Source organism: Xyrauchen texanus, chromosome 28 (assembly GCF_025860055.1).
Source record: "Xyrauchen texanus isolate HMW12.3.18 chromosome 28, RBS_HiC_50CHRs, whole genome shotgun sequence".
Classification (NCBI taxonomy): domain Eukaryota; kingdom Metazoa; phylum Chordata; class Actinopteri; order Cypriniformes; family Catostomidae; genus Xyrauchen; species Xyrauchen texanus.
Genome location: NC_068303.1, coordinates 10,625,400 through 10,637,134, shown reverse-complemented (window position 1 = coordinate 10,637,134; position 11,735 = coordinate 10,625,400). Strand labels below are relative to the sequence as shown.

Below are 11,735 nucleotides of genomic sequence, written 5' to 3'. Positions count from 1 at the left end.
ATACTTCTGGACCAGAGAGACAGGCTGTTAGCAAACAGGAACATTTACACAATCAGTCAGACCTTAGTTTACCCTGGGTTATGTCAGAGATGGCAGAGCTTGAGACGGACAGCAGCTGGACACTTATCCCCTCTCTTGCCATGAATTCAGGAGGAACAGGTGTGCAAATGAACCAGCATGAGCCAAAGAGTCTCTCTGGCCAAACAGCAGCATGGACTTCCCTCTCAGGGCCAGAGCTGTCACCCACACACCCAGTGGAATTGAAGCCAATAAGTACTGTGCCCTGGGGACTCTCAGAGGCAACTGTCACGTGGGAGCACTTTAAAGAAGTGCAACATGGTTTTACAAAGTCCATAAAGTCAAAAATTAATCTGATCGAGCCCACTGTGGTTACACGTGAACAGATGGAAACATTAGCTGGGGGTTATAACAGGACAAGCTCGATAGAACCTGATCTTACCAATACCACCCATTTCTTTTCTTCATCAACCACTCTACAGAGCACTCTCCACTATCTCCCTGATCAAACTATTTTACTTGTAGAGCCTTTGGCAATGAGCCCTCTCACAACAGAGACACCTGTTATCTCCTCTCTCTCTCCTGCTCAGAGTGTCGAAACTGTGGCTAGACTACTTAAGGATTCATCCCACAGTGCTGCCAATATATTTGAATCTCTGAGTTCACACACTAGCCTGATGCCTTCTCCAGGGGTTCAAAGTGACTTCTTAATGACAGAGACCATCAGTCCGAGTTCATTCTCTTCTTTCCCGCACATTGATGTTTTCCAGTCTCTGACATCTGGCCTGATCCAAAGTATCCTCATCGCTGATGCCAAAAACAACACTGACCTGGTTTTACCCTCATTGAAGAATCACATAATCCTCACAGAAACCCCACATGCTGTTGACTACACCTATTTTCAAACTCCCAGTGTTTTTACCTCATATACAGGCATTGCAAGTGCCATTTCAATAGAGGGTAGCCAGTCCAAATTAGATTCACCTCTGGTGCTGGAGCCGACGCATGTAAACAGATTGCCAGAGACTCTTTTCAAAGGCTTAAACAGGCAAGAGGATGATAATCATTCAGAGTTTGAACTGAGGGACTTGTCACATATGCCTCATATTTCTGTCAGCAGTAGTTTTGAATTACCATACAGTACTGTTGTGGCCCTGACAGATGAATGGGAAGGCTCTCAGTCTTCACCCCTTAATTCAACATCTCAAATGAAAGTGGAGAGTATAGATAGATTGCTCACATTCAGCTCACCCTCCCACAACATTTTTGGCTCAGAACATGTCACGTTGGCATGGTTAGGCGACTCCAAAGACGAGTGGGCTGAGATCAAAATCCAGACAATGGATTCCCACCTTTCATCAACTGAAATATTTCCCTCCCACACCCTTTTTTTCAACTCACAAAGTGAACCATTTATGCTTCCGAATGTACCAGAGGAGGCCTCTCCTTATAAAACCAAAATTAGGTATCAATCAGAGATAATGCACACTTCTAACTTTATAGAGCCTGGCCAAGTCTTTCCCTCTCGGTCTCATGGAGAGGTTCATCATGGTGGACTTGTAATTTCTGGTGCACATCTAATAAGCAGTCCAACCCACACATATGTTGAAGCTGCCACTACTGACTGGACTCACAACACAACTTCCTCTATAAACGGCAGAGAGGTCCCTTCTAGGTCATTCAAAATAAACAGCACACATGTCCCCATTGGTTCACATGCTAACCATTCAAATGCTAATCTACACTATGAGTTTAGTACAAACCTCACCCATTGGTCAGATACACACACATTTGAATATTTGTCCCTTGAAAGAGCAGTGACTCTTCCTTATGCCACAGACAACTTGCCCCACCCTCATCCTTTGCAGATGACCATAACTGTTGATGCAGCTCATTCAATGGATTCTACATTGTGGACTCTGCCAATGCCGTCAGAGCCTAAAACAAGTGTTCAAACCTCCATTCCAATCTTCCACCCTACAAAATCATTGAACATCTCAAGCAACTTCAGTAAAGATGTACTGGACAATAAACATCTCTACTCCCCAATAACAAAGCTGCCATTTTGGTCCAAGAATGAATCAGCAAACCCCTCCAGCCACAGCCACAATGTGCTCGTTGTTCAGGCCGCCACCAAAGATAGCGAGACGCATCCGTCTCCAGCTATTGACGACCAGTCTTTTGTCCCCACAAATGGCACAGACCCCCTCGACAACCCACCCAAAGGAGCCAGCGCAGGTTTTGGCTCCGTGCCTACTGGTGCCACCCATGGGACCGCAACAGAGCTCCATGAACTGGCCTCGTGTCCATGTAAAGCTCCCTTTCATTTTACATGTCTGTGTGGACTTTCAACCGGGAACAGTATGTTTTCCAATGACAATCTAGACATTAGAAAGAGAGATAGCACCTTTATTACTGAATCCTGACTTTCTGAGCAAGTGATCATAGAATGATGGGGGAAAATCAGTCTGTCCTCTCGGTGTGCAAATTTTATACCTTGATTTCATGTGATTTAATAGAGGTAGAAGTACATTAACCATAGCCATTTCTGCCAATCAATGAGCTGCAGTAATTTGCATCTACTGGTTATTACTCACTCACTCAATTTGAGTGCAGAGGCCTCTTGTAATTATCCAGATTTTTTATCATTCTTTCTTAGGAGACTGCCTTATTTACTTACATGTTTATCTTTTAACAAAACAAGGATTTAATGTTTGTACAGGAGACTACATGGATTGCCAAGTGAAAATACAGTCTCTCTTTGTGGAAACAACTTTTTGGTTATTTGCTGTTTTCTGGAGTCTCCTAAGAAAGTATTGGCATGGTGTAGTGACGCATTATACAGTAGTCAAGCACTAACAAATCAAGATACACGAGAGCCATCTTGTGATAGCAGTGGAGCATAGCAGTAGATTTCTATATACAATATATTTCCTGTTGAACCAAGCTTTTAATTGCCTTGGCATTTATCAAAATGCCAAGTTTTGGTTTTTTAGCTTTTGTATGTGTGTAATACTGTGGATAAATTAAATTTAAAAAATTTACCTTGAAACCACATTTGTTCCAAAATTCCCAATTAACAAGCTGGATTTATAATTTTCAACTACTGCTATGCAACACAGATTTTGTTTTATTATGTTTTAATTTTGTACTAATTAAATGAGATTATGATTGACAACTAAACAATACCTTATTGTTCTATTCCCAGAGGGAATTTTTTACAAGATATCCCTTGGGGTAAATGATGAACTAGCAAACACCCCAGAAAGAGATGTTGAGACAGCGATAGCTCAATGGGTATGTTTGTACTTTTTTTTTTTTTTGTACACTGTTATTTAAAGAATTTATTGACAATGTTGTGAATCCTGAAAGTACTTAATGGCAAAATACAGTGATGTAGTGGCTGTGATTCAGAATGACGGGCACAAATGTTCAGTACAATAATTGTTTTTATACATTTAAACAAAAATAAAGTATTTACCATTAACATAAAACAGTATTAGGGAGATAAAAAGGGGTTAAGAGATTTTACTGTATATAAGACTCCTTCTAAACATGCCACTGTTTACTGATCTATTTCTCTGATTTTTACAGCTCAATCAAACCTTTCAGAACTGGAACTACAGAGTTTATGTTGATAATGTCAGGTAGGGTTCTTTTTGACATGAAAGTGTACATGAACATCTCTTGCTTTGTACCAAATGATATAATTGTTAGCAATCTCACTCTCATCCTCTTTAGGGTTGGACCTGATACTGTTCTCTCAAGGGCCACAACTATCCGGTAAACATCTGAACAATACAATACTGTATATGCAGTATGATATTTTTGAATGTAATAATAACCATGTTTCACCCTGTTTTCTTTTCAATATATATGACAACTTGACAACAAGCGATCAGAAATATGACGCAATGCTGTATTCTTCTTAGATATACCTGCATGGCCTTGCTGGTTTATATGAAAACCACAGATGCAGTTCTAGCAGAGGCAGAGATTGAGAACAGGCTGAGAAGTGCCACTGCCATTGGATATGGTTTGATATTGGACAGCGTGACGGTAAACTCAATGGGTATGGCATGTTCAGGAGTTCAAAAACAATTCAGTAGCCCTTCAAGTTATGAACATGCAACAGCTAAGCTTACTTGCATTTTGCATATTATTAAGAGCATGTTAAAATATTATAATTGTTGAAACCTGAAGTGATAGAGCCACAGAACCACAGTTTTTACACTTTTTCGGAAAATCAACCTACAAATGCTTACTTGGGATAATAGAATGTACTGTATTTTAACATCAAAATGATTAGACACTTTGAAGAAGCATTGTTTCTGGAAAGTTGCAGAAGATATAGAACCTTTTCAAAGGGAGGTATGTAATTGAATCCTTCTCATTCTGTTTCTTTGTTTGTTTTACTTCAGAGAACTGCCAGCCAGAGCAGGTACCATTCCACTACAAATGGTCGGAGAGCAGACCCACAGTCACCCAGTATGTCCCCTGTTTCCCTTACAAAGAGCAAAATGCATCCAGGACATGGTGAGTAGACATGGATGGATACCATCTGTTTCTTCCTAATTTAGATGTAAATCGATATTAATGAAGTGTTTAAATTGTTTCACAATCTCCTATCCCAGCTTAATATGAAAAGACAACTATAAGTAAAACATTCATGGGTTGATTGTACATAACATTGTAAACACTGTGGTGCATCCGACCAGCTCGACACATCAACATTGTCTCAACCAGTGGATTGAGTTTGGGGTGGAACAATCTGTTTGCCTGACAAATTTAAGACTAGAGGAATGTTTGGATAACTTTTTTGAAAACATTGCTTTATTTTTGCACAGAAATTACAGACTTCATCTTATATTACTAATTGAAGCAAATACATCCAGCAATCACGTATTATCAAGGATCTTGGTTGCACATAAGTTTAGACATTAGAAGTCAATTTAATGTTTTGTTTTGGTATTGTTTTTTCCTCCAGCATGATTAGCCCAGATAATTATACATCATTTTGGGCTTTCCCAGACCTCAGCAACTGCACTGATATAGAGGACATTCAAGTTTCACAAGGTATACTATCCTTTTACAAGTATTTTCATAGCACACATTACTCTGTGATCAAAATATGGTTTAATGACAGTCGATTATCTTTTAATTTCAATTAAACAGAGAATGCAATAGAAGTGGCTGTGCAGCTTGCTGATATCTCCAATAATGAGCTCTCTACGGAGGAGGTGACGAAGGTTGTCTCAAAGGTGAAGGAGCTGGTGAATGTAGCCAAAATCAACACCACTCTGGCCACCACTGTGGTCACTATCATCTCCAATGTGATGATCAGCTCAGATGATGCTCAACTGGCTGCCTCCGAGACGTATGTGCTTTTACTTAAACTACCAGTCAAAATGTTGTCATTTTCAACAAACTATGCAATAACACTCACAGATGAAAATAGGGAAATTATGTAGTGAGCAGGAATGTTAGTGTGTCCAGACATTATTGGTAATGTATTGTCTTAGAAATCATCTTGGTTATTGTCATAACCTCCATTCCCAGATGGAGGGAACAAGACATTGTGTCGATGTAGTGACATAGTTACCTGTTCGTATCTGACAACACGGCACGAAACCGGATCAACCCGGAGATTGTTGAATCTCGCGAAGGAATTGGGCGTCGCCCAGCCCGCTGCTCTACAGATGTCTGCTAAGAGGCACCATTGGTCAGGGCCCAGGAGGCCGCCACACACCTGGTGGAGTGTGCTTGAAGCCCCAAGGGGGGCGCCACATCCTGGTCCTGGTATGCCAAAGCAATGGCATCAACGACCCAGTGGGCGATCTTCTGTTTGGAGAAAGCCCTCCCTTTCCATTGTTCTCCGAAGCAGACAGAGAGCTGCTCAGAGCATCTAAAGCTCCACGTAGATCTCCAAGTATATGCGCAATGCACACAACAGGCACAGCAATGACAAGGCTGACCTTGTCACATAGCCCCGTCGGGGTCTCTGGATGACTGACAGAGAACGCTTGCAGGTCCCCAACCCTCTTGATGAACGTGAGCGCAGTCAGGACGACAGTCTACAATGAGAGTGCCTTAAGCTCAACTGATTCTAGAGGCTCAAATATGGCTCCCCGCAGGACCACAGAGAGATCCCATGAGGGAATGAGGCTTAGCCTGCAAGGATTCAGCCTTCTCGCGCCTCTAAGGAACCTAATGATCAGGTCATGCTTCCCGAGGGACTTACCGTCTACTGCATCATGGTGTGCCGCTATAGCGGCCATATACAAGGGCTTGTGCATCCCATCCATTCAAACATGGATATTCCAGAGGTCTGGTTGTGGATGCCAGCTGGTGCCCCGTCCCTGTGAGAGGAGGTCCTCCCTCAGTGGAACTCGCCAGGCAGGGGCTGTCACAAGGAGTATGAGCTCCGAGAACCAAGTCTGGGTGGGCTAGCAGGTCGTCACCAGGATGACATGTTCCTTGTCCTCCCTGACCTTGCATAAGAAGGTTAAAATGCATTGGGGACAAGCATACTTGTGCAGCCCCTGGGGCCAGCTGTGTGCCAGCGTATCTGTGCCGAGGGGAGCCTCGGTCATAGTGTACCAGAGCGGGCAGTGGGAGGATTCCAGGGAAGTGAACAGGTGTACCTGCACTTGGCCAAATCGACTCCAAATTAGCTGGACCATGTGGGGATGGAGTCTCCATTCTCCCCTGAGCATGACCTGCCACGACAGTTTATCCGCTGCACCGTTGAGGTCGCCTGGGATGTGAATGGCTTGCAACGACTTGAGTCACTGCTGACTCCAGAGGAGACGGTGGGTAAATTGCGACATGCAACATTAGCGTAAGCCACCTTGGTGGTTTATATAGGCTACCGTTGCCATATTGCCCATCTGGACCAACATGTGCTTGCCCTGGATCAACGGCCTAAGCCTCCGTAGGGCGAGCAATACCACCAGCAACTCGAGGCAGTTGATATGCCAATGCACTCGCGGCCCTGTCCAGGAGCCCGCGGCTGTGTGCCCATTGCACACGGTGCCTTAGCCTCGCTTGGAGGCATCTGTCAAAACAACGGCAGGCCTGGACACTTGCAATAAGGGGACCCCTGCTGGCAGAAATGCAAGGTCCATCCAAGGGCCGAATAAGTGCCGGCAGATCGGCGTGATGGCCTCGTGATGTGTGCCGAAGTGCCATGCCCATCTTGGGATTTGAGTCTGAAGCCAATGCTGGAGCGGTCTCATATGCATCAACCCAAGCAGCGTGACCACCGCCGAGGATGCCATATGCCCCAGGAGCCTCTGAAATAGTTTCAGTGGGACCACCGTTCTCTGCATGAATTACTTCAGGCAGTTCAGCACCGACTACGCATGCTTGCTCGTGAGGCGCGCTATCATAGAGACATGCTGTGAACCGGGGAGAGCTTGCTCTTTTCCCAGTTGACCTGAAGCCCCAACTGACTGAGGTGCCTGAGCACCAGGTGCCTGTGCACACACACAACAAATCTCGAGAGTGAGCTAGAATCAGCAAGTCATTGAGATAATTGAGGATGTGAATTCCCACATCCTTTAACGGGGAAAGGGCTGCCTCTGCGACTTTTGTGAAGACGTGAGGCGACATGGACAGACCAAAGGGGAGGACCTTGTACTGGTGCGCCTGGCCCTCGAAGGCGAACCGCAGAAAGGGCCTCTGCCGAGGTAAAACCGAGACATGGAAGTACTTGTCCTTCAGGTCTACCGGCATGAACCAATTTTGATGCTGGACTGATGCCAAAAATGCATTTCTGAGTCAGCATCTTGAACGGGAGTCTGTGCAAGGCTGGTTCAGTACTCACAGGTCCAAGATTGGCCGCAACTGACCGCCTTTTTTTGTCACGATGAAGTTGGCGTTGTAGAACCCTTTCTTCATCTCGGATGGAGGGACAGGCTCTATCGCGTCCTTCTGCAGAAGGGTTGCGATCTCCGCACGCAGGGCAGCAGAGTTCTTGCCCTGCACCGAGGTGAAGCAGACGCCATTGAACCTAGGCGGGCCGCCTGGCGGAGAGCACTAGCCATGCCTCCAAGCTCCGGGTGAGGGGCACCAAGGGGACAGTTGCATCTGACATACCTGCGGGTGGGGCCTCACGGCAGGGTGGAGCAGGAGACGCCACGTCGAGGACCCTCGCATCCGAGCTCGTGGCTGTGCTGAGTGGAACATTGAAGTACTTACCTCGCTCCGCTTACCCACCATAGGACTGCTCAGGGACGGTGAAGAGGGAGACCGTCCTTGTGACTCGTCACAACCGTCTGGTTGGGGTTGTGATTATGCCACAGCTGAGGGTGGGGGGCCCACCTCCACAACACTGTGCCTTTCGTGAATGTGTGGTGTCCCGTGATCGGAACAACGATGGCCGTAAACACATGGTGTGTGACCCAGGAAATGAGGAAACCGTTCTTTCTTTGAAAATATGGGTACCAAAATCTAAAGAAACAAAGGATTCTATTCCCGGCCCTCTACCGGGGGATGGAGTGGTCTGTTCACCACCTTCAAACTTGTAGAGGGCAAGGGTTCTTGGTAGGGTCTTGGTGGCATCAGCTTCCTACGGGGGACTCTACGCCAGTGTGGGACCTTGATCCGGGACAAGATGTGTTGGATGGCCTCCATCTGCTTCTTGACTGTGAGAACTGGTGGGCAAAGTCCTCAATGGTGTTGCCAAATAGGCCAACCTGGGAGATGGGGGGGTCAAGGAAATGCACCTTGACGGCCTCCCTCATCTCAACCAAGTTAAACCCTGTGTACCCCCTGGCCGTCCCACCATTGAGGGTAGTAAGAGTGGAGGAGCTCAGAGATCAGTTCCAGGCAGTAAAAGGTGACTGCCACGATTTCATGAGCTCCTCGTGCACTTCCGGGAAGAATGGGACCGGGGTGTGGCGTGGCCATGAGCCACGTTCTGAGCCCAGGAACCAATCGCGAGGGCTCAGGGCAGGGTGGAGGATTTCATTCCAGCCCAATGCGTGTGGCCGCATGGGCAGGCATGGCCGCCAGCTCTGCATTGGCCTCAGACTGGGCGACCACACCTGAAGGTGGGAGCCCAGTCGAGTCCTCCACGTCCAACTGGATCAGCCCGCTCTCTGATGCTGAGATCGAGAGCTCATCCATTTCCCGAGCTCCGAATGAGACATCAAACTCGCCGTGGGGTGAGTCACCTGTCTCATCCCAGAACTCGACTGGGGCAAACAAGCGTACTGGGGAATGGGAGGTCCGTGGGGGATTACCCAGCGGAACGACTCCTATTGGGGTCCCCAAATCACCCCCAGTGCTAATCTACGCGGACTCATACCCGTATGTAGAATGACCGGGGCAGGGAGATGCTGGAGTGGATTTCCCTCTGATGAAGGAAAGCCACAACTGCAACGTTGCTATGGTCATGTTCTCGCATTGAGAACATGATCCATCCGTGAACGCTGTGATGGAAAGTCATCTTTAAAAAGACACTCTCTGTCAGAGCCACACTTTTAAAGAACATATACTCTTTTATTGCAAGATTATAGCACTCAGGGTCGTTCTCTGCACTCAATCCGTGCACGAGGGGGAGAAACCACTGTAATGTGCTGTAAATCCAACAGCATGCAGAGGTGAATGGACTGGCAGTGGAATTCAGCTCTCTGTGAATCAACCACTAGGCTCTGAAGAAAATATATGAATGAGGGGTTGTGAGCCAGCTCCTTTTATACCCTTTTAAATTCCTTTCGCCAATTCCCATTGGCCTTTTCTCAAGGATCAGAGGTGTTTAGGGCTCCCAAGAGTGACCCCTAGTGTCACTACATCGTTACAACGTAGAGAGAGTGACAGATAGGGAACTCAAAGAAATGTGTCTGTGCACTATTCATCCAAATAATTTTAGCTTATTTTTTTATATTATCCTCTGGGTCATCTTGCTTTTTGTATCTGCTTGTGTCAGAGCGCTCAAAACAGTGGATGAACTGGTGCAGAAGATTGAGTTTGATGGACCCTCTGTGACCATCACATCTAAATACCTGGCTGTGGGTATCTCTGCCCTCAACACCAGCAATTTCAATGGGACCACTTTTAGTGCATTTATGGTCACCAATACGACAGACCCTCAGGTATTTTTTTCATGGTTTCTCTATGCCCTATGCTCACAGATTTTCATCCATTTGAGAAGTGAAACTTGAAGATGTATATTTTTGGTTGTGCATGTATATTTGAATATGTACTACACATAAAATTTGCTCAAAACTTCCTCAAGTGTGCTGCCAAAACAGTTTTGGAGTATTAATGAAGAGAGAGTTTCGAAATAATCTTTTACGATTAAACCAGTGCAATGAGAGGTGACATGTATGGACCATGTTCAGTGGGCGCACCCATTGATTAAGAGCCAAAGCTTCCTGGAAAGTTGTGGGAGGAAAGAGCAACAGTGTCCAGTCTCAAAGTGACTCAGAAAATGACACATGTGTGCCCATTTCTTGGAGCATGAGTGTCAGGATGTGTATTTTTTGCATTTACACAAAGTTTGGTAATTACAGGATTGTCTGTGTTTATAGCATGCTCGGAAAATAATTCTACATTTTTGTTGTAAATTTGACATCATTTTTGTTTATATAGGTTTAACTCACCCTATCCACAATCTAATCCACTCGAATTATCCAAGGGACAATTTAAAGCTGAAGTTTGTAATTTCTGCACCATTAGCCCCACTACATTTTCAAACTCACACCATTGGTTGAGCTAACATTGCTGTGTCTGGCTGGTCAGGAGCAAATGTTTTGAAAGCTCCACAGAGTCAAAGTTTACATTTTTGAAGGAATAAACCTATAAATGTCTTGCTTGCAGTTTTCTTTGCATATTTAGGTTGGAGAATGTATTTTAATATCCAACCACACACACACACACACACACACAGAGAGAGAGATGTTGGTGAGGCACATTCTGGCTGCGGTGCTCTCGGGTCTCTCTCCTCTGATGCTGTGGCGTGGCACTTAAGTCTCCCTCCGCCATCACTATAATGAAAGACAGGCGTTAAAGATAATTGTGTACCAGGTGACGAGCCTTACCACTCTATCTCTCCCGCAGACCAACACATGACCATGCCCCCAATGCCACAATCACCTTAGAGTACTTTTTTGTGGGCGGTCTTGTAATCTTCAAATCCCTAAGCCAAGAATACATCATATGTTTATCATCAGATGTACGGTGTGTTAAAGGGCTATTTCACCTACAATTTTTAACTCTCTCATCATTTACTCAACCTCATGCCATCCCAGATGTGTCTTTCTTCTGCTGAACACAAAATGATGAAGATTTTTGGAAGATTATCTAAGCTCTGTAGGTCCATACAATGCAAGTGAATGGTGGCCATAATTTTGAAGGTCCAAAAAGCAAATAAAGGCATCATAAAAGTAACAAATAGGACTCTAGTGGTTAAAATCATGTCTTTAGATGCAATATGATAAGTTTGGGTGAGAAAAGATCAATATTTAAATATTTTTTTCTATAAACCTCCACTTTTACTTTCACGTCCTAAAGGTAAAAGTGAAAGTGAATAGTTATAGAAAAAAAGGATTTAAAGATTTATTTATTTTCTCACCCAAAGTGATTGCATTGCTTCAGAAGATATGGATTTAACCACTGGAGTCTTTCATTTTAATTTCTTTAATGATGCCTTTATGTAATTGTTGGACCTCCAAAGTTCTGGTCACCATTTACTTGCATTGTATGAACCT

The 11,735-nt window shown here is 44.9% G+C and overlaps 1 protein-coding gene across 7 annotated transcripts in view; it reads left to right on the top strand.

The window, feature by feature from the left end:
* The window catches only part of LOC127621915 (adhesion G-protein coupled receptor G6-like), a 57,701-nt gene that overhangs the window by 32,799 nt on the left and 13,167 nt on the right, over positions 1 to 11,735 (top strand). For all 7 annotated transcript variants that reach the window (XM_052095723.1, XM_052095722.1, XM_052095720.1 and 4 more), the window contains 8 exons: positions 3,227 to 3,315; positions 3,613 to 3,665; positions 3,760 to 3,801; positions 3,951 to 4,090; positions 4,440 to 4,554; positions 5,006 to 5,094; positions 5,194 to 5,395; positions 9,953 to 10,118. In XM_052095723.1, the coding sequence (XP_051951683.1) occupies positions 3,227 to 3,315; positions 3,613 to 3,665; positions 3,760 to 3,801; positions 3,951 to 4,090; positions 4,440 to 4,554; positions 5,006 to 5,094; positions 5,194 to 5,395; positions 9,953 to 10,118 (896 nt within the window). The remainder of the gene's footprint in view (positions 1 to 3,226; positions 3,316 to 3,612; positions 3,666 to 3,759; positions 3,802 to 3,950; positions 4,091 to 4,439; positions 4,555 to 5,005; positions 5,095 to 5,193; positions 5,396 to 9,952; positions 10,119 to 11,735) is intronic.